Genomic DNA, 27,574 nt, shown 5'->3' on the forward strand with positions numbered 1-27,574 from the left:
CCTGATCGGGAAAGCTGCCCCCTTCACCCAGGTTCTGACTCCGCTGTATTGAACCCTGTTTTGTATCTGCTGTTTTAATTGAGCTCTGTACAACTTCCAGTCTTACAGAAATATCCATTAGTGGAAGTTATATTTAAAAAAAGAGGGGAGGGAGCCCTAGTGTTGTGCCAGGGTCCCTGATTGCTGAGGGGAGAAACAGAAGCTGGCACGTGTCCAATGGAAAAATTCCAGCCAGCTCTAAACATTGAGGTAAATGTAAGGGCCAGAACAATCACCCGAAAGCCCCATTGTGAGGGCAAGGTGAGGTAGGTGAAACTTGCTTTTACAGGTCAGGCCCAGTGATGGGAGTATTTGGTCCTTGAGGAAGGAATGTTGTACTTGATTAGTATGTACATGCTGTAAGCCAGGTTGCCGTGGCAAAAACCATATTCCACTCATGAAGGAAAAACACCCTCCCCCTTTTTCCAGCTGTAAAGTAAATACGCCAACTTGCCCAACACCAGGTACTCCAAGATGGGCCTAGGACCTATGTATTTTAGTGGCCATCTTGTGGCATAGGACCAATACTAAGCCCAGGGGGGAATCCAATCTAAGTTACGCAACTTCAGCTACATAATGTAGCTGAAGTCGACGTACTTGGATCGACTTACCGTGGTGAGTCGACTGCTGCCGCTCCCCCATCGACTCTGCCTGCGCCTCTCACAGAGCTGGAGTACAGGAGTCAGCAGGAGAGCACTCGGGAGCGATTTATTGCGTCTAGACTAGACACGATAAATCGATTGCTGCCCGCCGATCCGGTGGGTAGTGTAGAGACTTCATCTTGTTCCAGGGGCTGGGGAGAGATCTATTTATTGAATCACAGGAAAGACCGCGCGCACAACAGTTTTTCCAAATGCATCCTGTAGCTTGTGTGCTCTTCAACTGTGATTATTTATGCATCCTCTTTCCAGAAATGGCATCAAGAAGCAATCAACATAAAGCAGCTCAGCTGCAACTGAGAAACTATTCAAAGGGTTCCTTTTTCTCTCACACACGAGGCAACTTTGAGTGTCTTCATTCATTTCGTTTGCTAAAAAAGGGAAAGATACAAAAGGATAAAAATTTCAGAGTCAAATTGAAAGAACAGGGGCTTATGGACCAGGAGCAGGTTCCGCTCTCAGATACAAATGTGTATTATTGTGTGTCCAAAAATCCTGCCTTGTATTTGCAAGACCCATACACTATTCTAAGATTGCTCTAAGATTAGAATCTGATGCAAAGGCTGGATATTTTCAGCCTGTGTCTCTTTCAAATAACATTGAGCAGACTTCTAAAATTACTTTTGAAATATAGTTGCCTACAAAGCAGATTTGGACGGCACAATGTAGACATTGCCACCTTGGCTCTTAGCCTTAAATGTCACTGTGTTAAAGAATACAGACAGCATTTTATATGGCCTCCTATCCCTACTATTAGAGAGCGAGGGGCAATACATTCATTAGTCTAGAATCTGCAGGCATGCATAACTTTATGAACAGAATTAATCCCATTGATGTTAATAGGATGTTATCAAGTATGCAAAGTTACACATTTGCATAAGCATTGGCATCATCCCTGCTGAAAATAAAGCCTGTGGCCCTAATCTGGTTAACTTTTGTGCACAAGTAACTTTGCATACTTGATTATTTCTATTAACCTCCATGGGACTAATCCTTTGTGAAAAGTATAACTGGTAGCAAATTCAGGGCCATAGACCTTGTCTGCAAAAAGGATGATGTCTATTGAAACTTCAGCTGTGATATTAGCTCACAAGAATGCAGCCCATTTATCTAGGTCATGTCAATTATAGATGGATCAAAGCTTTTCTCTTACATGTAATGTGATTTATTGGAGTGTTCTTGTTTGATTATTGCAATATTAACCATTTGAGGGTTTAAATAGTGTGTGAGCCTTCAGCACAGGGCTGCCTTTTACCCACAGAGGCAGAGTAATTAAACAACCTTAAGTCCTTCTCTGAAACTGGTTTTTTTAGGAAGGTGGTGGCATTATGCTAAGAGGTATGGTGACAGTGCTCTGGCAGCCTAGCTATGCCAATAGAGCTATAATGGCAAAGTATTTGTAGTAAGACAAGGGCTTAGTTAGATCAGTCCAACCTGTGTGTGTAAAGACACTTATTTTGGTTTACTTGTGGCACTGTAGAGACTAACATTTATTTGAGCATAAACTTTTGTGAGCTACAGCTCACTTTATTGGATGTATTCAGTGGAAAATACAGTGGGGAGATTTATATACACAGAGAACATGAAACAATGGGTGTTTGTTACCATACACACTGTAATGATGAGGTAAGGTGAGCTATTACCAGCAGGAGAGCGGGGAAAACCTTTTGTAGTGATAATCAAGGTGGGCCATTTCCAGCAGTTGACAAGTTTTTTTGTTGATATATATCTATTCAGGGGACACCATCATAGGGCCTAATCACATCAGCCACACTATCAGAGGCTCGTTCACCTGCACATCTACCAATGTGACATATGCCATCATGTGCCAGCAATGCCCCTCTGCCATGTACATTGGCCAGACCAGATAGTCTCTACATAAAAGAATAAATAGACACAAATCAAACGTAAAGAATTATAACATTCGAGAACCCTTCAATCTCTTTGGTCACTCGATTACAGACCTAAATGGGGCAATTCTTCAACAAAATAAACTTCAAAAACAAACAGACTCTAACGAGAGACTGCTGAATTGGAATTAATTTGCAAACTGGATACAATTAACTTAGGCTTGAATAAAGACTGGGAGTGGATGTGTCATTACACAAAGTAAAACTATTTCCCCATGTTCTCCCTCCCTCCCTTCCCCCCCGCCCCCCCTTCCCCCCCGGTTCCTCAGACGTTCTTGTCAACTGCTGGAAATGGCCCACCTTGATTATCCCTACAAAAGGTTTCCCCCCCCTCTCCTGCTGGTAATCGCTCACCTTACCTGATCACTCTCCTTACAGTGTGTATGGTAATACCCATTGTTTCATGTTCTCTGTGTATATAAATCCCCCTACTGTATTTTCCACTGCATGCATCGGAATAAGTGAGCCGTAGCTCACGAAAGCTTATGCTCAAATAAATTTGTTAGTCTCTAAGGTGCCACACATATTCCTTTTCTTTTTGCGGATACAGACGAACACGGCTGCCACTCTGAAACCTGTTATTTTGGTTTGTGGGCTTTTTATGGAGCTGGGAGAGGATAATGATTTTAGGAGCCTCTAAACTGATTTAGTTAAACCAGTATCATTTTCTCATGGGGACAAAGCTGTAGCTGTGTCAGAAATGAGATATTACAAACCTGGAGCGCTCTTCCTTTGGTCTCTATGGGCAGAGTGAAGGCAGAGATGGCACACACCACACACACGCCTGAGAAAAGGCACAAGGCCCCAAGGAAGGAAGCATTCATGAGAACCTACAAACAAACAGTTCAAGCATCAGCTCCATGCTGCAGTACAAGATTGTGGTCAGGGGCCATGGTAGGAATCAAGATGTGAAATGGATAAGAGACTAAAGGGTTCAATAATAGCCAAGAAAACTAACAGCTTCCGCAAAGTGTGTAACACACGCTAACCAGTTACGTTCTGTACACAGGGCAGGAGCAGCTTGCCAGCCCAGGACCATGAGCCACAGGCTACTCAAGAATTCCCAAAAAGCTACACCGTACCTTTTGCATATTCTTTTTTATGTAACTTGATACATTTATACAGCTTTAAATTTATGATTTGGTATAAATGGCACAATCCGCAGGCCCGTAGTGAAACCCCACACTAGGAAGTTTGACGAATGCGGTGCTGCGTGAGGCTGAAATGTGGGATAGCGAAAAGTGCCTCAAGGAGCTGCCTTGTTACCATGACAGTTTACCCTGCAGAGGACTCATTTTATCAGCATTGCTGTGGTAAGCACTGCATGGAGGGGCCACAGCTGGGGAATGAGAGCAGTTGAGGCCAGGCTCAAGGGGGGGTTCAGGGGGCAGGGTTGGGACCTGTGCCTCCCTAGCCTCAGGGGGGCTGTCCAAGTTAACCACCAAGAGCTGTTGTCAACTCCCAGGCCGGCCTCATGCTCCACCCTCCGATTGTGGCCTGAGTAGCCGCAGCAGCAGCTCCAGCTCCCGAGTCCTCCTGCTGCTACTATATTATAAATAAGATAAACTTTTAATAGCTATTAAATTATACACTGGGGAGGGGGGATGTAACCATTTTGTGACTTGTGTCTCACCTGTCAAAAAAGTCAAGAACCACCATGGATGCGGGTCTTTTTGGCAATGACCACGTAACTAATCCTAGTGTCCCACATAAATATCAAAGACCCAATGTCTTGGCAAAAACAAAGGTCAGTATGTACACGTGTATGCATGCACCTATGAGCTTTCAGGAGATCTGTGGGTGCACCTGAGGGCAACGCTGGGCATAGAGTTTACCAAAAACCAGAACGGTGCCCATAAAAACAAAGGCCAGTGCTGAAAGCTCTTCCAAGGTAGCTGAAGAAATACCATCCTAGGGCTTTTTTTTTTCCATTCCCCATCACTGACAACCCCCACCTCATACCAGGCTGATAACAGGAAAAGCATCTTACTTGTGCTATAAATGGTGCCACCATAGCTCCAATCCGACATAGTGAACCACTTGTCCCCATCCCCAGAGCTCGCATTGTGGTAGGGTAAACCTGTAACAGGACAAAGAGGGTTTAATTCAATACCAGAAAGAACTATGGCATGCCACTGGTTCCTGGAGGCTCACTGCACAAGAAAGGACAGCTGTAGGGGGAGATTTTCAAAGGGCAGTAAGGCTCCCAAATCTCTCTTCCATATTGAATCAGTTTGTGTTAGTCAAATGGTTCTCAACACGTGGCCCATGGGCCACTTGCAGCCCAATCAGCACACAGCTGCAGCCCATGTGACATCCTCAGGGCCATAGAGGTACTGTGGCGGCTCACAATGGTAAATAGGTTGAGAACCACTGCGTTAGTCCAATCAAAGCTGGAGCGGACACTGAACGAATCCCTCAGCCTTAGAGGTGGTTGCTCAAGGTCAGGGTTACAGAACCGTGATAGGGTGATACAGGGTACGCTTGCATGGCCACGCTCCATGGCTGATGGACAGAGACAAGTAGTGTCCAGGGCTTTCAATCCTTAGGCAAGACCTAAATTCACTTATGTATTAGACAAAAAAGTGATCTAAAAAGAACCTCCAAGATTCACTGTGGATTATGCTTTTTGCCACTCCTAGGCCCTGTTTCAGCAAAGCACATAAGCATAAAGGGGTGGGACTGTGTAGTTTATTATCTGTTAGAAATATGGTTGTGGAAGGACTCAGAGGGGTATCATTCTCACTAAGCCACTTCAAGAGAAGGATTCCCCAACTGCTTTCCTTCTTCGAGGGGAGCAGTCTCAAGAAGCATTTTCCAGGCACTGGGTGGGCTTCATTGTCCCTTTTTATTAAACGCTCTCAGGTTAGTGGTTTCTGACACATCCATAGCCAATAATGGACTTCCACAATTCTAGACCACCAAAAGATTAATATATCTATGCACTGCAGGTGCATTCTTGTAAGCACGATTATGATATACTAAATTATTAATGGTACAGAGATAGTAAAGCAGACTCATAGATAATCATATAGTTACAATAACTTTGCCACAGACAAGTAGCATGGGAAAATTCCTGAGAATAGGCAACTGTGCTGTTATTCATTTAATACACTCCATAAGAACAGCCATACACTGTCAGACCAAAGGTCCATCTAGCCCAGGATCCTGTCTTCTGACAGTGGCCAATGCCAGGTGCTTCAGAGGGAATGAACAAAAAAGGTAATTCCCGTCGCCCATTCCCAGCTTCTGGCAAGAGCAGCTTAATGAGGAACTTTCAGAAGGACCTACCTCTGCTGTGTAAATGTAGATGGTGTTGAAGTTTGCTGCTACCAAGGCACGCAGCATGAAGAGAAAACCGATCAGACCCGTACTAGGGAGAAAGGGGTGGAGAATATGGCACTAGCATCAGAGAACACTTGTTAAAACACAGACAAAGCAAGTGGTTACTCACTGCACTAATGACAGGTTTCACTGCACTAAGGAACTTCCCTCCAAAATAAGAATATAATAAAAGACACAAGTAAAATGTAATAATGACAAATGTAACCTTTATCCATTCAATTGACAAGGAAAGATTGATGATTCACACTGAGGGACTTTCTTCTTGAGGAAATGCTTGGAAAATGGACTGACCAAGCTTTCAAGCCAAGGGAGAGATGACATCTATATTCATTATAGCACGTCAGGTTGCATCTGTTAGAGTTAAGACTGGGTTCTAACTTGCTGTCTTATCCCTCTTTCTCAGTTGCTTATTAACTCTCACAAAGTCTATGCTTGGACTCAGCCCAAAGGTGAAGACTGAGCATAATTGTTTCAGGTATTTGGCCACTGGAAAAAGCCTTTTATTCCAATCAGAATTTTGCATTCAAGTAACTATTGCATAGATTTGGCTAGAAACTTTGACTTTGGCTTGATTTCTAAATTTCCCTGCCATGCATGCAACAAGCCAAGTTTGAAGAAAATTATACTAGTCAGGGGTGCTGGAACAATTTGTACAGTGGGGGTGCTGAGAGCAATTGAACCAAACTGTGAACCGTGGATATGATGGAAACCACTTCAAGCCAGGGGGTGCAGCATCACTGGTTCCAGCACCTATGATACTAGTAGTTTTAAAGTTCCCATCTCAAACATGAACATACAATTTTCCTATGCTGTTTTTCAGGCACCAGTAAAGCAGACCATTAGCTACTGTGCTTCATGGCCGTCCCTCACAGCTGAAAGGTCAGTTTAACGGAACCTTTAAGCTGAAGGGGCATTTCAGAGCCCTAGCTGCAGTCCTGGTCCACTTCAAAAAAACTGACAAGCTCTGCCAGCTTCACGGGAGGAACCTGTAAGTCCCTTCAGCTCAGTCTTTATTTAGTGAATATAGTCAAACCTTGCTAATTCATCCTGATTACGAGACCCAACACCCCCCCACCCCCGCCCCGTGGATTATTAGTCTAAGGGGATGTCTACACGGCAAAGAAAAACGCGCAGCTGGCCTGTGCCAGCCAACTTGGGCTCATGGACTCGGCCTGGAGCCTGAGCTCTGGGACCCTCCCACTTCCCAGGGTCCTAGAGCCTGGACTTCAGCCCAAGCCTGGAAGTCTACACAGCGATGAAACAGCCCCACAGCCCAAGTAGGCTGGCTCAGGCCAGCCACAGGTTTTCTGTTCTCCGTAGAGACCTACCCTAACTTGGTAAATGAGCAAACAAACAATGCAAAAAATTATGGGCACTGTACCACACAATGTACTTTGTTTCCTTATCTTGATGTGTGGTTTAGCTATAATTATTTATCGCACTCCATAGCACGCTAGGACACGTCCTGTCGAATATTTTGTGAAATCCCTGTAGTCTCAGCAATACAAGACCTCACTACAGCTTCTGCTATTACATTTTTTTGCTGGGAAGTGACAGGAAACTGCAGGAGATTTTTTTTGAGAGAGAGAGAATTATCAGGACTGCTGATTAGCAAACTGAGAATTTAAGAGGTCCTGCCCTCTGCCTGTGGTATTACAAACCACCACGACAGTACTAGCATACTAATCTAATACGCTACCTTGTAGTGCAGATATTAAGGAAGAGGAAAAATAGTGCAGTGCATCCCATTGTTATAGACAGGCTCAGCCGTCTTCCTAGGAAATTGATGCCTAGAATGTTTAAGGGATTTACTGGAAAACAGAACAAAACATAAATGTCAAACTTCAGAGTTAGATGATCTAATTATGTCTCAGCCCCTATTTAGCGGTCATTTCCTGACACTACAAACCAGGAATTCCATCCCACCATGCCCAGTAGAAAAGATTTCACCCTCCATTACCTAAACACTATGATCTTCCTCTTACTTATTTTTCCTTTTTCTTTTTTTTTTTAATGTCTGGAGTTTCTGAACCGGCCTCACTTGAGACACTTTAGTTCCCGCTATAGACACACTACTATTGTGTCACGACTACAGTAATGTCTCACTAGCATTATAGCCTTGATCACTTCTCAGTACCAGCAAGATGCTGGGAGGAAGGGTGGGGTCATGTGGTTAAGCACAGCACTTGAACTCAAGACAGCTGGGTTCTATCCCCAACTCTCCCAAAGACTTCCCGTACGAGTTGGGCAAGTCACCCAGAGCTCCAGGATGCTAAGCAATGTGGCTCCAGCCCAGCAAAACACTGAAGCACATGGTTAACTTCTAGCTTAAGTATGTGTTTATGCCCTTTGTTGGACTGAGGTCAGAGAGTTTGGCACCTTACAGGATCAAACTTTTAATCTCCTTTTATCTCATTGCCCTAGATGTAAATGGGGATAAAGCTTACCTCACAGGGGAGCCATGAAGCTAAATCCAGTAATGTTTTACCAAGTACTTTGAGCGCCTTAGATGGAAGGTGCTATGGAAACATGTTATCACATGACACTTTTACCACCTAATACTGAAGTAGAGGAGATATACCAAGAAACATGGTGATTTGTGTTGCTCTGGATGCATTGTGTACTTTCTGCTGTATTCCATTCTAACCTACTCTGAGCAGGTCTCTGCTGCACAGTACAGGATGATGGCACTGAAATAATACCCTTTCTAAGCTAAAGCACACCTTTGCTGCATTCTGTTGCCTACATATCAGTGACTGATTGCAATTCTTGCTAGCATTTCCAAAAGTCACTGTTCTAGTTGTCTGAAAGTTTGCCTTCAAGCCAGTCCTGGCTCTCTGGTAACTTAGAACCTGAACTTCAGAAGTGTTTAGGTGCTTAGCCTCCACTGATTTCAGTGCAAGATAGGCACCTAAGTATCTTTGAGGATCTGGACTTTACTGTTCAGGTCGTTTCCTATGGTCATTTTAAAAAAAGAAAGTCATTATGTATCCCCTGCATAGGGGCTATTCGGCTTTGCCAGTTAAATTTTCACAACTGTCCTTAAAGATAAATTAGTCATGTAGGGTGAAATTCCTCCCTTTGACACCAGCACAAAGCATATGCAGCTACAGCAGAACCTCAGAGTTATGAGCACCAGAGTTACAAACTGACCGGTCAACCACACACCTCATTTGGAACTGGAAGTATGCAATCAGGCAGCAGAGACCCTCCCTTCCCTCCCCCTTCACCCCCCCCCCCAAAAAAAAGCAAATACAGTATAATACTGTAATAAATGTAAACTACGAAAAAAATAAAGGGAAAGTTTAAAAAAATGACTTGACTAGGTAAGGAAACTGTTTCTGGGTTTGTTTCATTTAAATTAAGATGGTTAAAAGCAGCATTTTTCTTCTGCACAGTAAAGTTTCAAAGCTGTATTAAGTCAATGGTCAGTTGTCAACTTTTGAAAGAACAGCCATAACATTCTGTTCAGATTTACAAACAACCTCCATTCCCAGGGTGTTTGTAACTCTGAGGTTCTACTGTAAATCCCACTGAAGTAGTGCATTGCCCTTGGCTGGCTCTGTGCACAGGGTGATTTTCACCTATAGCTTATATATTGTTTTGAGCACGGGCATGTAAAACTGCCGAGTTAAACACTTTGCATAACACATTAAATAGCCACAGAAAGACAACTTGGAGATGTTTCTGTTACATGCAATCTCTCCAATCGTGCTGATGATCATGATCCGGTAATCCGAAGGGGCAAATAAGCGACAGTGACATGGGCTGTGGCTTTCCTCTGAATCATTCCCCAACTCCTTCGCTGCTGCTGTCTGCAAACTACAGACCATGTCCCGCTCCAGTAACTCAGCACTGGCCAGGATGACGCCATAATAAGCAAAAGATATTCCAAGCCTGGGGGAAAGAAAATCAATGTTGACAAGGAGAAAATAATCAGATTCATGGAACCATAGAGGAATAAAACTCAGCAGATATTAAATGCCCAAGTACAATTACAAAGCAAAACAGGTAAACAACACTTAACTTTTGGAAATCTTAAGTCCAGAGAAACCCCAGTAGTTATTTGTGCAACCAGCAGCAAACTGGTTGTCACGAATGTGTTACACAATGGCAGCTACCATATAAGTACTCCTCTTTATTAAAAGAAAAAGCCCAGTTCTTAACTGGACTGTTATTATTAATTTGTAGTATGGTAGCACCTAGAAGTCCCTGTCATGGACCAGGACCCCATTGTGCTGTACAAACAGGGATGAAAAGACGGTCCCTGTCCAAAGGAGCTTACAGTCCAAATATCGCTGATCTCTGTGTGTGTCAGTTTTCCCATCCATAAAATGGGTATAAATCTATCTCACAGAGGGTGAAATTCACCTTGGTACAGAAAGCCAGCATAAGGTCAATGTTTCACTTACACCCTGTTTTGAGGACTTAGAAGTAGAATTTAAGAAATACATAGGCTTTTGTTCAGACTTTCTGCATAGAGGTGAAATTACCACCACGGAATATGAGCTTATTCCATGTTAAGGCCGCAGAATAAAATACTACTCAGCTTGAGGAAGTATGGCAGCATTGGGCCCACGGTGTTCTTAAAATTCGTTGATGCAGGGCTCTATATACTGTAGTTTACAAGCTTTCATTTAAAATGTAAAGCCAAGATCCTGATCCCTTGTGACCATTAAAATTCCCATTATACTTTTCATATGAACACGAAGATTAGCCCTGAAGCCCTGGCCAAATGCCAGTCTGTATAATTACATTCTGTCTCTCCCTGCCATTTCAGTTAAAGATAATTTTTCCCCACATGTATTGTGAAGTATTGCTGTGCACTGCTAAACAGCTGCCATGTTCTATACCAGAGGTGGGTGCATGGTGGGTGGAAATTATCACTGTATGTTTCTTACCTACCTTATACTATTTTCCAAATGTTTGAGACCCATTGATGAAAGGAGCAATGGTATTATTTACAGGCTGGGGCAGTGGGCCCTAAAAATGTGTAGCAATGCATGTTTGAGCCGGGAAATTTTTCAAACATTCACTCCTGGTGGAACTTGCCCATTGAATATTTAAAACAAATCCCTGATGCTTCTTTTACCAAATCCTAGGACCATCAGAGCTTCATTCTCCATTCTGTGCAGTGACTTTTAAAATCAATTTTAGGCACCGTCTGATGGGGGAAGCTCATATATTGTCATGGCTGTCTGTCAAGAGCAGAGTATTAATGACGGCAGCCTTGTTGCAACATCATCACCTAATTCGGCATGTCCCTCATCATAAACAGGCTAAGAAGTGGATTTTCATTCCCTTTCCCCTCCCCCCCCCGGCAATTGAAGAAGCGAGCCTCAGAATTACAAGCTATCAAATTATTTGAGCATAAGCTTTCGTGAGCTACAGCTCACTTCATCGGATGCATCCTGTGGAAAATACAGAAGATGTTTGTTGTATTTGTTGTATTTTCCACAGTATGCATCCGATGAAACGAGCTGTAGCTCACAAAAGCTTATGCTCAAATAAATTGGTTAGTCTCTAAGGTGCCACAAGTACTCCTTTTCTTTTTGAGAATACAGACTAACACGGCTGTTACTCTGAAAGCTATCAAAAGACCTGCATACTGAATGCAGGGAGAATGCTAAGTACACAGAGGATGGGAAAGTAAATCTATGGAGCCTATAAGCTGATTTATAACCGTAGAAAAACTGTATTTTACAAAAATAGAAAAATCATAAAAGATTCAGGGACCGATATACAAAGATTCTGGATCCCTGAGCTTCCACACACCCATTATCAGCACATTACAATTCTAGTCTGCAGTGGTGTCATAGCTGCATTGGTCCCAGGTGCTGAGAGAGAGAAGGTGGATGAGGTACTATCTTTTATTGGACTAACTCCTGTTGATTTGAACTACACAGAAGTTGGTCCAATAAAAGATATGACCTCACCCACCTTTTCTCATTATAATTCTAGACAATGGTGCCATTAAAATATAGATTGATCTACTTCAGGCCTACTTATGAGACTTCAGATGAGAGTCATCTTTTGTTCACGTTGAATTTTCCAAAGCCAGTGGAATCAGTAAGAGCTAACAACATTCTGTCTGAAACCTATTTCACTGGTACTCTGGCTGTGCTACCAAAGCAGCTGGTGGAGCACGGGTTCTCGTTTTGGGAAAGCCAGGGGTGAGAGAGCAATCTTAAAACCAATCCAGATGTTCCCCCCTATTCCAGCTACACCGGATGTCTCTGTAGGTCACTCAGAGTCTGATCCAACTTGCTTTAGAGTCAATGGGAGACTTTCAATCAGGGTCCTACCCCCCTCATATGAAAGAATTACGTTAAAAACAATAACCAAAACCAAATAACATATTTACCATATGATCCATATTTGCAAAGTGGTTCGTAAGTATTTGGAGTCCAATAGGTCGCAGAATCTACCTCTTCTTTCCTGCATTTAATAGAAAACACAAGTTTGGAGAAGTATCTTGGCTCTCTCGACTAATTTTCTGGTGCTACCATGTATTTCTATACACTAATATGTTTGCTGAGCTGAAAGGCAGACATGTAACACATTGCAGCAGCACACAGATGAATCTGGAGATTAAAGAGCACCAAAAGGGAAAAGGTTGTAGAGAGAATGTGTGGGGATGTGGCCGTGATCCTGTAAGTCCATGTGCAGCCCCACTGACTTCCACAGGGCTCTGAATGTTCCCAGGCTCTACTTGCGTGGAAAAATTTGCTGTATTATGGCCTAAGCTGGGAAAGGTGTTGGTTACTTATTTGTTTCTGGTTTGACTACTGCGGTCTGAATTGACCGCAGTTACCACTTGTATGTAACATTTTATGTTACAAGACATAAATGCCGTAATGAGAAACAGAGTCAGAAATTAGAGGCTGTACGCTTGCTTTTGTATTCTGCATCTAACCAGCTGTCAGACATTGGGCTAGCAGATATGAAAGTGAAGATATGTAGTAACATCTAGAGGATTGGTACATCTAAGGCAAGATTCTTGCTGCCGTGAATGTGAAGAGAGTCAATTAATCATCACTTGTCCCAGGGGAGGGGGAAAGAGTTCACATGAATGTTTCGAGTTGATTTTTTTCTCTTTGTTTAACATGGCTGTGTGCATAACTTTAAATTTTAATAAAAACATCACAGAGCCAGTGAGATCTCTTTACAGAAATTCTACAGAGCGTATAGGGAAGGCCTTTCTTGTTTAATCCTAATGCCAATTCAATAGTACCACATTGCATGAGTTGCCAAGGCCAATGCTAAGTGCCTGTGGGATTAGATAAGCAGCAAACAGGTCTAGAAGAGGGACCCCTCCAAGCTGGGTGATGGTGTTGAAGATTCCCATGGTTCAGGTCTAAGTTCTTTCAATCTAACTGTGGCCTCTTGAGCCACTCACACCATGATGTTTCCTTTAATATTGATATGCAGGGCCTGAGCCATATTGTAACCAATAATGACTGCTCCAGTGCTCCCGCACCGTTAAGTGCTCCAGCTCCATTCCCCCACATCTGCCAGTGCCTGGGTGTTGCCGGTCATGACTAGTACATGCTTGCCTTGTAGTTCTATCTGGAAAGGAAGGAGCATAAGCCCAGTTTCCCACAGTTCATGATTCTTTTTCACTCTTGGTCTGTCTGTTCTCCCTGAGTCACTTGTATGTTTCTATGGGCCCCCATTTGAGGAGTTGGACTGCATACCTGAGGCAGTAAGCCATGCTTAACTCTGTCCAGCCATGGCACAGGGAGGGGAGGAGGAATCTTTGTAGCTCTTTATCTGGAAATGTGCCACCTGGAGAATTTCCACACTTGATACTAGCATGCCCTGGAGCTGCATGAGGAATCTTACTGATACCAGGGTGCAGTTGTCAATCATTGAGTCAGGCCAACAAGGGGCAATTGTCTCATGTCAGAGATGAAGGCCTTGTCTTTGGCTGGGCTAGCATTACTCCGAGGTGCTTTGGTCTCTGACTCAGAACCAGATGGTTTTTCTTCATGTTCACCTACAAGCTATGCTCTTGCAGGCAGGTGATGGTTGTTTCTGTGTAAAGCCATTTTCCTCAAAAAGGAGCTTGGATGAACAGATCTTCCAGGAAGGGAAAGACATGAATTTCCTGCACCCAGAGAGCTGCTGCCAGATCTCTCAGCAACTCGGAAAAGACTGCTTAGGGATCTCACCAGGTCAAAGGGGGTGCTCTCTACTGGAAGCCTTTTTTATGGTAGCAAAAGCAAACATTTCCCCAGCATTATGTTCATTTGAATGAGAAGAAGAATAGAATAAACAAGCCCATTAAAATGAAAGAGCTAAGATTTCTCTCTTTTAAATAGACAAATGACAGCTTCTATCATGGCATTCAATATTCCTTTGGAATGATGCCTGATATAGTAGAAACGCATAGAGCATGAAAAGCTTAAGCAAGATAGCCCTGTCCCCTAGAATCCCAGTAATCCTGTGCCCCAGGAAATATCCAATCAACCATCAGCGTGATGAGAGAAGATATTTTAACTCTCACATTAACAGACTCCACCAAGATCCCTTCTGGCATTACTGAGCGGTTCATCTTGGCTATCTTCTCCAGTGTTTCAACGGCGGCTTTGTTATTTCCAGTAGATACATTGTACCGAGCAGACTCTGGAATGAACTGCAAATACAGGTTGGTTAGGAAGAGCTTTAACCGCTTTGAGCAGCAAGACAGAGCTTTGGTTAAGTGCCAGGAGACAGTGCACAGACCCAACAGTTATTGGATTTCCCCCTTCTTTTTGCTGTTTCCCATCTGCATGGTTCAGTTTTCCAATCCACTGAGAATGCACATTCGTAAATATTAAGCCAGACCCTCAGCTGGCGTAAATTGGTGTCACTCCATCGACTGCAGTGGAGCTATGCTGATTGACCCAACCTGAGGCTCTGGTCCAGTCTATAAACAGTGCTAGATAAGTGTTCTGAACAACAGCAATTCCTTGCACATATTCAGTGAGTTCTCAGAGAACTAACAGAACTACTGATCTCCGTTCTACAGCCATTCTGGGACAGCCAATCAATAAAAAGAAAATGGCTTTTTTAAAACTGTGGGGAAACCAAACCAAAACAGTGAAACAAAAATAATAATTAAACAAAACCTAACTTGAATCTGACATTGTAAGCTGAGACTAACAACATACCTCTCCCTCTTAATAAAAGCGTCCCAGACTTAAAAGAGATTTTGGGTTCATTTCAAGGGATGGACAAAACTGGGGGACATTAGTTTAACTGGAGTGTTTCACTCATCCCTCGTATTGATCACAAAATAAGTAGAACTGAATGAATATTACAGAAAGCGGTGCTTGAATTTTTAAAGGCATTTGCTTGGCCATGCTTGTGCCTCTCATTTTGTTATTTCCATGAACAAATCATGCAGCATAGTTTTACTAGCAGAGATGTTCAGAGAAGTCAAGTTTCAAGACATGGGTATTTACAGAGATCCTAGTTTATATTTGCAAGCATACGTATTTATCTCAGTCCATGTCGACACTGCAATCGAAGGTGTGATTGCAGCTTGGACAGGCATAATATAGGCCTAAATATAGCAGTGAAGATATAGGAGCACAGGCTTCAGAATGGGTTTGGAATGTGAATCCATATTCCAGGGGACCAGGCAGTTTTGTACTTCACTGCTATTTTTAGCTGTACTAAATACATTAAAACTAGAGCAATGATGTCTCCCCAAGCTGCAAATCACATTTTTGCCTGCGGTGTAGACATACTCTCAGACATGCTTGGGCACTCATCCAATCAGGGAATGGATTTTATCGTCTATGTGATTTATCTGACCAATCACAGCTAACCAACATAGCTCAAATTGTGATATTCACAGAGACTTGTTTACATCAGTCCACAGAAAGAAAATATGCTCTCCCCTTAATAAATAAGACGACATTGCAACCTGTTAAAAGGCTAACTTTGTTGAGTACATTGTTTGTTGTGAATTATTCACTTAGTTCTACAAAATGTAAAGAGTTACGAGGATGGGGTATATACATGGATGACAGCAACAAATTCCTAAATTTGCCAGCATATGAATTGCAAGCTTCTACGTAATCTAATCCAATCTCATCTCACCTACGTTTGCATGCCCTTCCCTCCCCCACCACCACAATATCAGAACACAGTGTATGGATCCAGAACACTGATGCCCTAGTCTTGGGATGCTGCTATGAAGGAACAGCAAATCTGTAGAAAGAGGCTGTCTCCTGCAGGTCCCTGCGTGCTGGTGGCTGGTGTGGGCTCTTCAAAGTTTGTCTCCATGAGAGGGCTGCTGTGGGTTACGGTGAAAGCAGGACCACAGGGGCAGGCTATCAGGTCCTGCTGTCTCTATCAGCTGATGGCAAAATATACCTAGAGATTCCAGACCTAGTGTGTTCTTTTGGGTGGGAGGGAGTGTTCTTCTCACCTTAAATGCCAGGATGAGAATGATGCCTGGAACAGAGGAGATTCTGATCAGCCAGCGCCAGCCTATGGTCGGGTTAATCACTGATGCCAATCCAATAATTAATAAGGAGCCTGCCAACCAAAAGACCTTTCAAATGGAAAGTGAGAGGTTACAATAAAGGAGCCAATGGTTATGGTTTGTATATTTTAACCACCGGTGTTCTCGTTCTTTTCTGAGCAACCTTCCCCATCCACACCATTAGAATATGGTAGAGATTTGACTCAGACACAGTCAGGGAAGTCGAATTTTTGGAGAGAGCTGGACCAAAGTTTTGGTGCGACTGGGCCCAGGATGGTTTCAGGTAGCTGTGGTTGAACACAGAAAGCCATGTGTGGTTATCATTCCAAATGAAACCCTTTAATTTGCTTCCCTGGTATTCATGAGCCTTTTTATTTGCTTCATTAGTCATACGAATGAGATTTTTTTTTTCTTATAAGAATGCTTGTAGAAGGCAATAGTGCTATGAACACTAGTGCAAATAGTGAGCAATACTTTCCACTGATTTTACACCACAGGAGAATCTGGCCCAATACTTGCAAGCATGTGTGTCCTTGAAGTTCTCATGTAGCCATTAGAAAAAATGCTTTTTTTTATTTACACAAATAAGGTAAGCAACAACAAACAAATTCATAAAAGCCACAACCTGTCCACTGAGTCATCTGGGGGCAAGGGAACATAAATAATAAATAATAATCAAAGGATTTTGCCTGTTTATAAATCTTAGGCGAGAACAGAAACAATGACTTAAGCGATCAATCCAATGGCTCAAACAGAGAATAATGAAAAGCAAATACTCGTTGCTACAAGACCATGAATAAGCCAGAGGCCAATATATGTTTGCACAACTATTGGTTGACAGGGGTGTCGGAACCGAGGGGAGCGGGGGTTCAGGGGGCCAGGGCCCTTTCGCTTTTTGACCCCCATCCCAAGTGGACCCCACCCCCATCCCCTCCTCTTCCCCCAAGGCCCCATCTCCTGTCCAGGCCAGCATGGAGCCCAGCCAGGGAGGGGAACCTGGGCAGTTGTGGGAGCCACGCATGTGGATCCTCCACCTGCCCATGGTGTGGCGGGGGAGGCTGTGAGCAGCCCCCGGCCCATGTCCTCGCCCCGCAGGTTCCCCACCCGGCCCAGGACAGGTAGAAGTGGAGGGTCTGTGACTCCATGCCAGCACCTCACACGGCTCTCCCTGACCCAGCTCCAGCCGGGGGGGCTCAGAGTCGCAGCCTGGTGTGGGCAGGGAGCTGCAGCCCCTCCACCTGCCCTGGGAGGAGGGCCTGAGGGGTAGGGACACAGCCAGGGGCTGCTCTTAGTGGTCCCCCACCCCACCGGGCAGGTGGAGGGACCCAGGCTTTCTTCAGCTGCCCACACTGTTCTGCCCACACAGGCTGGGCTCCAGCTCTGAGGGTCAGGAAGAGCCCACACAGGCAGTTGTGGGGAGCCTAGGTCCCTCCAGCTGCCCTGTGCGGGAGGTCTGGGGGACGGGAACATGGGCAGGGGACTGCTTTCAACCCTACCCCCACCCCGGGCGGGGTGGGAGGGGCGCGCAGGTTCCCTGGCCCTGCTCCAGCTTCCGGCTGGGTAGGGGATGGGGCCTCTAGGGGGAGAGGAGGGGAAGTGGCTGGGCCTCGGGCCCCTCACTTTTGGGAAGGCTCCAGTGCCCCTGCTGGTTGAGCAACTGGACAAATTCCTGTGTATCAGGAGCTCTTTACAGATAATTCCAGAAACCCATGGAAAAAGTGCCAAATTCATTGGACAAATCATTCACAAGAAAAAATTCAAGCAGCTCCAGATTTAACCAGCCCTTGCTAGGCAGTACAACCTGTCCCAGTGCACCTCAGTCCTAACTCGCAACCATCAATGCTGCTCCATTCCTGGCCACCCAGGGCACCTTTAGCTTTTCCAGCTCTGAGCCTCTCCTGAACAGAAACTGCCCATTATGCCACACTATATGATAAGTTTTTGATGTACATAAATTGGGGACTTGCATGGGACCACCTAATGAATCTCTTATTATGACCCAAATCAGATTTTGAACTCATCTCCAAAAGTACACAACACAAGTGCTGATTCATTTGTCCTGGGCCAGCCCCAGTCTGAAAATTGCTTCCAGATAGACAGAATCCAGTCTACCGGCGTGGAGCACATTTCTGTTTCAATTTTTAGCTGCCTATGTGCTATTATCTTGAAACGAGATTGAGCGGCTGACCCAGCTCCTGACTGACAGCCTGTCAGGGGCGATACTGTTAGAACAGGCAACGGACGCATTTATCAACCTGGCAACCAAAAGGCTGGATGTCAGCTGTCAATCAGTGTCTCAGTGCCATGTACAGAGCAGCCAATTATCAGAAAAGAAATTGCTTTTCTTCTGCACACCCGTGCACATGTTTAATAATGCAGTGTTGCCTGTGACACACGCTGAGAATGAGAGACCCTCACTGCGTGCAATACATATTCAGATATTGTGGAACACATTAAAACTGTCTAGAATTCTGCTTTCTGAGCCAGACACAGGAAATCTGGGACTCTGGGCTGCAATGCATTTAATCTTACCTGAGATAAAGGCAACATATACCCTCGGTATTTTGTAGGCAAGAATTCGGTTTTTATGATAAGTCTGAAAAAAACGCAGAGAGAGTGAGAATCTGCATGCAGCTGAAATGCCAGCTCAGTCAATTTTAGACTCCACGGTCAGTCAATCGAATTTAGACTCCACTGTCAGTCAATTGCTCTTTCACTGCTAGCAACTGAAAGTTGGGCGCGGAACAAATAAATGTACATAGCGTTTGTGAGCATGTCTCATTGCGTACCACAGAGCCAGATCCTCAGCTGAAGTAAATAGGTGTAACGCAACTGACTTCACTGGAACTGTGTCCATTTACAGCAGATGGGGGTTTGACCTTAACCTTGTAATTCAGTGAAGAGTCTCTGGTCCTTTGACAGAGAGTGTCCCTCCTCCATGTCAGAGATCCTTTAACGTTACTGCTCCTGCAGCAAAGATTGCTGCCAAATATCGACCTAGTTAACACAACATGCTGCACAAATATCTGCCCACAGGGACAAGGAGGCTCTGTAATGTCAATCCAATAGTACACTTGAGGACATAATCTCAGGATACAAGTATCTGAGTGCTGGCACTTTGCATCGTGCACACCTCTAAGGGAAGGAACCGTGGAGCTGTTTGGACTCCATGTTTAAATGCTATGCATTCTGTGTGATGTGAAGTTAAAGAAAGGCTGGTTTTGGTTAGGTATCCTGAGGGGCTTCTTTCTTCACCTGCCTATCCCCAGAGCCTGGAGGTGGGTCATAACCTTTCACATTGGATTGAAGCCACTTTGCAGTTCATCAGTCTGTTCACTACTCGGCCAGCAGAGTCCCAAGAATAGTAACTTCTGCAGGGCACTGTTTCTTTCCCAAGGTCCAAGTGCCCTGCAGCATAGCACTACCAGAGAGAGCCAGTGGAAAAAGGGAGGGAGGGCGGGAATAATGAAAAATGGTGAGTTTTCTGATTTGTTTCCATGTTGCAGGGTTTGAAATGAAACAGTTTTTCCCTAAAACCTTTGGTGAAATTTTGTTTTTTCAAAAAAAATTTTAATTTTCAATATTTTTAATTTAAATTCCCTCCCCTTTCTCCCTTTCCTTCCTTTCTGCCACTGAGTGCAGAAAAAGGAATAATATGTGAGTGGGAAAGTGTTCTTCACTTTTTTTTCTCCCCACCATAACTTTTTGAAACATCTCCAACTTCAAAAAAGTTACAGGGATTTATTTTTCCTTTTGTCACGCTATAACTTTTCCAGATTTGAATATGTTTTGAAAAGTTAGAGTGGGGGAAAATGGAGGGAAAAACCCCCCCAAATCCAAACCAAACCAAACACAGGGAAAAGTGAGGGGAAAAAACCCAACATACATCATTCAGCTATTACAGTCAGTGGCAAAAAGGTTGGGAAAGAGGAAGAAACCCCCCCCCCCAATCCGAAATTTTTGAAAAACCCAACCAAATAAAAATTTCAATTTGAAATAAAATGTTTTGCTTTATTTCAAAATTTCCTGTCAAAACAATTAAAGAAATAATCAAAAATTACAGTATCCTATGAAAATTTTAATTTTTGACAAAACTCCATTTTTTAGCAGGAAAATAGTGGGGCTGAAAAATATTGACCCGCTCCACTTCCAACCCCTGCCTGGGAATTGGGAGTGACTCCAGGCTTCCAACAATGGAACACGCCAAACTAGGTCACCTGGGCAGCTCTCGTCTTTAGCTTTTTGATTTGAATGGACTCCCATGTGTTTATTCCTAGTGGAATTCATGAGCCTTTAATCTCACTTTCCATGCTGAGGTTTTCCTGAAGGGGAGGCATCTAATATCCATTTAGTGGGGAAAGACTATATGTAAAGTATCTCTCTCGGGGTTTTACACGGCCTCCCATCTCCACGACATCTGAGCACCTTCCACAAAAAAGAATAGCAACAGCAAATTCCACCGTGGATTTCATGTAATCTCTAGTACTTTCCCTTTTCCAAATAAAAACTGTACTTGCAGTAGAGTTTTTGTTCTAATTTTTTAAATGTAGTTATTTTCTCCTCTTTTTCTTCTTTTGTTGTTCTTGGTTGGTTGGGGGGTCAGGAGTAAAAGGGCTGACAGTGTTGTGAGTGTCAATGTTCCAGCGTAAAGGCTTTTTCTGAAAAGGAAGTACTGAAAGTGTTCGCTATAACACTGACTGTGTAACACTTAACACTGCGGTTTTCAAGTACGCACTGCATTTACATTTCAATACAAACGTACTATTCTCATAAAACAGTCCATTATTAAAACAGAATTGTGTCCATTTTCTTTTGTTTACTGTGAAGTAACATTTACACATCGATTACCTTTTTATTTGTCCCTTATCAAATGTGTTTGATAAGCCATGAGAGAGACAAGGTGGGTGAGACAATATCTTTTCTTGGACCAGATTTCAGGTCTGGGCCTGAGATAAACCTGAGGAAAGCTATGGCTACACTACAGAGCTTACAGCAGCCCAGCTGCACTGCTGCTAGTGCCGATGCTCTATGCCAACAGGAGAAGGCTCTCCCGTTGTCTTAATTACTCCAGCCCCCGGGAGCAGGGCTAGCTATGTCGGAGAGAGAAGCTCTCATGCTGACACGTAGTGCTGTCCACACCGGCTCTCAGGTCAGAGTAATTTACATCATTCAGGGGAGTAGCTTATTCTCACTTAAACTGCAGTGTAGCCATAACCAAAGACCTGAGGAAGAGCTCTGTGTAGCTCAAAAACTTGTCTCTCTCACCACCAGTAGTTAGTCCAAGAAAAGCTATTACCTCACCCACCTTGTCTCTCTAATATCCTGGGACTGACACAGCTACAATTATCTTGCATACCCCATTTGATAAGCCATTGTCATTCATTTAGTGTAAACTAGCTGCCCCTGTCTAATCTAGATTGTTTAGATCTTCGGGAAAGTAATTTAAAGCTCTGTTCAGAAGGGTTCCTTGAAATTCTGGTAAAGTGGATGGGGGAATTTCCCCTCATTTCCCCTTTATTCCCAGCCCTCTTAAGAAGTCCCTGGTTGACGGTCTACTCCCATGATTGCCCTTGCCTGCCTGAGGTGAAGTAATATGCCTCCACATCACTCCATGGGCTGAATACAGGGGGAAATGGGGGAAATTCTATGTCCTGATATACACTGGAGGTCAGACTAGATGATCGAATGGTCCCTTCTGGCCTTAAACTCTATGAAGCATCCAGCCTCTACTAGGCCCAGGATGCTGTGGATTGAACTCGTAATCTGCAGAGCACTACAATTTAATAGAACTCCGTTATCACTTTTAACCGACTGAGTCTAACAAAATTAGATCAGTTCAAAGTGCATTCTAGTCTAGCTACCACGGCTAACCGAGTGCTATAGGTCTTTTCCTCTTTGCTTTTGAAAAAAGGGCACATTAGCCAGTTTGCCAGTAAGTTTTTCACTTGCTTACACTGGTTGGAAAATGTCAGTGACCTTTTCTTTGGCATAAAATGAGAATTTATTTTTTCCACACACACCCCTCATGCAACCAATTCTATCTGTCACATTTAGTAAGTAATACTTAGTCACATGAGACATGGGGAGAATTCAGCTGATCTCCTCCCCTTAAAAGGTGTTCTTGATTTCTATTTGCCTATTGCTTCCAGGGCTACAGTGCTCAAAGTACAACGTTACCCTTGTGCGTGGCCTGACACACCGCATCCCACCATGGCCCGGAGGAAAACAAACCAGATGTACGATGGGGAAAATGATGTCAGCAAGGAGAAATAGGCCCCCCATAAGAAAGAGATCAGCAGAATCTGGAAGGGAAAGATTAGAAAACATCCCTGTTCAGGACAGCACTTCAAGCATAGGATTGAATGTTTTGCTGACTTGGGGCATAAATAAAGCACAGATCAGCTGAGCCCAAATGGAAATTCAAAGCATCGGTCTCTGAGACCTTGTCTACACTACAGGTTACTTCAGCGGCAGGAGGTATTAAGCTGATAGGAGAGCTCTCTCCTGTTGGCTTACAGAGTCACCACCACCACCACCCGTGCAGCTGCAAGTGCTGTAGTACGGATGTAGCCCGAGAGACTCTTTAAATAAATAGAGTTGGGCGAGGCTTCCTCCTTAGTTAACGTCACCTACAGCTCCAGTTGGCCCCATTCTTTCACACTGACCTCTTTAAAGACCTTGATCCAAGAGCAGGCTTTCAAAGGGCTCTAGATCAAGCTCAAGGGGAAGTGAAAAGGACCAAGGATCCATAAAAGCCTTTGAATGCTTCTGTACCCTTCCAACAACCAACCACTGTGGAAATTCGATACCCTCTGACACAAGTGCTCATTGTCATATAGTCTGGCTGCCCATCGTGAGAGACACAAGGGCTCTGCTTTCTGAACCAGTTCTAACTCTGGAATGTGGAGTGCCTAGAAATAGGGTAGTATCCCTTTAAATAGCTTGCGAGCAATCTAATGGTGCCCACCATATTCTGTGATTATGTTTCAGAGGCTTACCTGTAGGAACCCATGTTTGAAAATGTCCTTAATTCTCATCCCAGCCCCGCCACTGATTCACTGTGCAGCCCTGGACAAGTGCATGTGTAAAGGGGGACGTGAATAACAATAGCCCCTTCACAAAGATTGATTAGGTGATGTGGTTAAAGGTGTAACAGTCTGGGTCAGTGCTAACCTTATTATTTTGACAGTTCTGTCATCAGGCCTGGCTCTGTTGTTAAAAGGGACTAAAATGGAATGCTCCAGAACTTTCACTTACCTTCCAGCGGCCATATCTGTCAGCTAAGAGTCCAAAGAGTATACTGAATATCATATAGCCAAAAAACACCATCTAAGAGGGATTAAAACATTGCCTTGGTTAATCAGTAGGGGTTTTTCCACACCTTGTACCTATTATGTGGCACTGCTCTTAAATGTGTGGTTGAACTTAATACACCTGAAACTGAGGGATTAATAACTGTGATTTAAGCCATGTGTATGGTCAGGTTTACCATTCACAGCTTTCCCAAGGTGGCTTAATCCAGACCTGTAGCATCCTCTACTATTTCAATCCTGGGACTGATACTTCGGATAAACTACGACAAATCTTTAAGAGGGAGAGGATGGTCTTGTGACGAAGGCACTGAACTCAGAAGATCTGGATTCTAACCTTGACGGTGCCACATGCTTGTTGTGTGACTTTGGGCTATTCATTTAGTCTTTTTGCCTCAGTTTCCACAATTGTAAAATGATGATAACATGTCCCTCCCTCAAAGGGCTGTTGGGAGATTAAATTCATTAACGTCTGTGATGTGTTCAGATACTGCCCTGTGGAAGAGTCTATAAATAACTAAAATTAGTATATATTAGGTGGCAATTTTCTGAGTACTCATATATCCCTTTTCTCCATAGCATTGAGCATCTTCCGATCTGGTTAAATGTGCATTTAAACTAAACCAAACAGCTCCTTCCCCGGCAATGTTTGCAGAGTACAAGCTTAAGGGGTTATAAATGACACATACCGTTGTCACTAAAGCCACCTGCCAGTCGTTAAGTTGCCACTCACAACGGATAAGTGGAGAAACAACAGCTATTAGCATGATCTCCATGGCTTCTACCACCTTCAAGAACAAACATAGACATTTGCAAAGGTCAGTTCCAGTGGCAGCACAGTGAACAATTCCTTTGCATGCCGGGGGGGAAGATCCCAGTCATGCTAGGGCTTGAAATCCAGGTGACCAAAAGTCAGGCCATCCATTTCGAACAGTACACATACACTTTCCAGAACCAACCTGGAGCATTCTGCAGGCAGAGCCGAAGGAATCATGGAACGGGCATCTCCCTCAGCCCCTGATATGGAGTATATCCAGTACCTCTGCAATGCATGCATACCCCCATTGGTTGTATTACTGGGATTCTCAGTCATTCAAAGAACAGTTACTGTGGTACTGGACTCCGAGAATAACAACCATTTACAAGGCCTACTGGAGGACCCAATCTTTGTCTTCTCCAGAAAGTTGTGAACTCTTGGAAACATGGGGGGAGGGGTTCAGAGGGAAGCTTCTCAAATTATTTTTGGGAGGGCTAGAGACTGACAGGGTCCTCTCTCTCTGCCCATGTGTATTAGTGAAGACTGCTCTGTCCTTCAGACTCTTGAAAAATCAAGCTACTTCTTTCAGTGTCTAACTATGAATTTAAGAGTTTTAACTCGAGGCACCCACGTTTGAAAATCTTGGCTGGGAAGTGCAATTGTACTACGTTGATTTAGTACATGTGAGCATGTCGCCCGCTAGTGACTGGTGACAGCAAAGATAAGAGCCTGCTATTTGCTCATAGCTAATGAGATCCCTCTTTTAGCTGAAATTATAACACTTTGGGCGCAGTCACTCTCAGGTCTGAGCCCAGCTGACGACTGTGGTGTTTCTGTGTTTTTCAGAATGGCTTGTTACAAAAAGAAGAAAGGAAAGGGAACTAAGAGTGACAAATGCTGACCCATGTACACCCATGCAACCCCAGTTAAGTCAATGGTGAGTGATAGGTGAGGTCAGAAGTGAGCCTAGAGTCTATGGATTCTGTTTCATATTAATAAGGATACTGTAATAGGATTTTTAGGCTCAAGTTAGTAGACAATGAAAACCTACACCAGTACTGCCCATGACCAGGAAAAGCACTATATGAAACCGCCCAAACCCGATGGTTTCCACAGCCTCTTCCACTGTAAATGTCTTCTGTTCTAAACATCAAAGAGAAAGAGAGTGTTAGAACTGAGACCACCCCTAAGTATGTCCTTGCAAAACAGAAACACATTTTGTTATTGGCAGGAAAGATGTTAGAAAGTCCATCAGTGCCAGAGAGCTTCTTTCAACTAAGCAGCTGTAGAATTATATAGATCCCCAAGAGGTCAGGGTTGCTGGGCACTTTAGAGATTCAACAAAATGAGAGAGAGATAAAATCAAGAGATGATAGATAGCCAGTGAGAATACAGAACATACATGGAAGGAAGGACGAGGTCTATCATCCAGTGCTTTTCATATAGTATTCTGAGCTACTGTATGTATTGCTCAGACCAAGGAAGGATGGTTTCGGGTTAGAGAACTGTACTGGGATGCAGGAGCCCTGGGTTCATTTCCCAGCTCTACCAAAGATTTCCTGTATGGCCTTGGGCAAGTCTCTTACTCTGGGGCCTCTGTTCCCCAGCTGTACTAGTCAGGATACTACTACTTTCCCCAGCACAGCAGGCATTTCAGAATGAGAGGAAGCCAGAGCTCACTGCAGCCCAGTAATCCTTATTATTTTAACGGCCCCAGATGACAATTACAAGCTGGCTGCTCTAACCTGTGCTATAGGTCAGGTCAGCCGCTGAAGAGCTTAATGCCAACTTTACTTTTCCATCTTCAGCATAAGCATGACACAGCTGAGGACTGGGCCCTAGCTTTCCTTGCATAAATTGCTTTAAAATAAGCTTAATAGAAAGTGCTAAAATCTACCTTCAAACTATATAAGGGTAAAATTCACTTGCTGAGTTGCTATCACAGAGTAGCATCCAGGGGGCTGGCTATTTATCCCAGCAGAACCTTGCTCATCCCGTATGGAGGTAGTAGGGCTTTCTGTGGGGAAGCCACACCCAACCCCAACCCAGGGCCAGACTGCCCCTCCTTACTGAGATGTGACAACCACCACCCTCAGTCCAGCTTATATGAACCAACCTTTCTTGGGTTCTTGCCTCTCAGTGCCTATTTCCTCCAGGCCAATGGCATTTGGCACTTCTTTTTGCTGGGCGGCCATCTTCAGCTCTTGTTGGGTTCCCAAAGATGACAATGGAGATTACTTTGATTTCACTTTCCAACCTACAAGATAGTCACAGTCTTAGTAATGAGCCATCAAGTAATTTCCAATGCAAGACTGGTGGTAGTGAGGGCAGTTTAAAGTCTCTTAGTTTCTCAGGATGCTAATCGGAAATGTTAAGGGTTCGCACCTACCTCCTGTTGGTGTGCGTTTAAATAAAAAATTAGAAGGGCTGTCATGGACAATTTATTAAAATTGGCAAAGGTCAGTCACCATCCTGGCCTATTCATGAAAAGTCCAATGAAGCTACTAAAAAAGGTAGGATAACACTCATATACCTTTGTGGGGTATCGTGGAGGCTTTTTAATCAACATTTGTAAAGAGATTTGAGATCCTCAAGTGAAAGGTGCTATATGTGCAGAAGTCATTGTCTGAAAGGCACCTAGCATGCTGTGGGTTTGTGTTCACCCAAGGAAAGGAAGGCAAAGAAGGAATCAGGTAACTTAAATGGGAGACTGTATGAATGGTGACTTTCTAACTTTTTTCCTTAGAGTAGTAATAGACTATCTCTTCACAGAGAGACAGAGTGTGTTTCCACCGAAATCTAAATGCTTCACTGAATCAGGTTGATTTCACCAGAATTTTGTTTTGGAAGAAAACTGGAAAAAAGTTCCAACAACATTGAAACAACCTGTTTTCACGTTTTCGTAATGGAACATTTACATTTTTCATTACAAAAGGACTTTTCATTTGAATATTTGATTATATTACATATTATGATGCATACAAAACATTTAAAGGGTCAAAACTGACATGAAAACGAAAAACAAAATGCTTCAGAATTTTCCTTCATGGAGAATTTTGAAATTTTCTGCTTTT

At 43.7% G+C, this 27,574-nt stretch overlaps 1 protein-coding gene across 1 annotated transcript in view; it reads right to left on the reverse strand.

The window, feature by feature from the left end:
• Positions 1-833: 833 nt before the first annotated feature.
• SVOPL (SVOP like) overlaps positions 834-27,574 on the reverse strand; it is a 30,889-nt gene continuing 4,148 nt past the window's right edge. Inside the window, exons 2-16 of the mRNA XM_048831059.2 lie at positions 26,617-26,757; positions 25,552-25,643; positions 24,433-24,531; positions 23,691-23,762; positions 22,611-22,735; positions 18,966-19,029; positions 16,377-16,502; positions 14,463-14,591; positions 12,318-12,391; positions 9,648-9,850; positions 7,653-7,764; positions 5,900-5,981; positions 4,599-4,688; positions 3,325-3,438; positions 834-1,069 (exon numbers count right to left, since the gene is read on the reverse strand). Of these exons, the coding sequence (XP_048687016.1) occupies positions 1,058-1,069; positions 3,325-3,438; positions 4,599-4,688; positions 5,900-5,981; positions 7,653-7,764; positions 9,648-9,850; positions 12,318-12,391; positions 14,463-14,591; positions 16,377-16,502; positions 18,966-19,029; positions 22,611-22,735; positions 23,691-23,762; positions 24,433-24,531; positions 25,552-25,643; positions 26,617-26,695 (1,473 nt within the window). The 5' untranslated portion in view covers positions 26,696-26,757 and the 3' untranslated portion in view covers positions 834-1,057. The remainder of the gene's footprint in view (positions 1,070-3,324; positions 3,439-4,598; positions 4,689-5,899; positions 5,982-7,652; positions 7,765-9,647; positions 9,851-12,317; positions 12,392-14,462; positions 14,592-16,376; positions 16,503-18,965; positions 19,030-22,610; positions 22,736-23,690; positions 23,763-24,432; positions 24,532-25,551; positions 25,644-26,616; positions 26,758-27,574) is intronic.

Source organism: Caretta caretta, chromosome 1 (genome assembly GCF_965140235.1).
Source record: "Caretta caretta isolate rCarCar2 chromosome 1, rCarCar1.hap1, whole genome shotgun sequence".
In the NCBI taxonomy this organism is placed as follows: Eukaryota; Metazoa; Chordata; order Testudines; family Cheloniidae; genus Caretta; species Caretta caretta.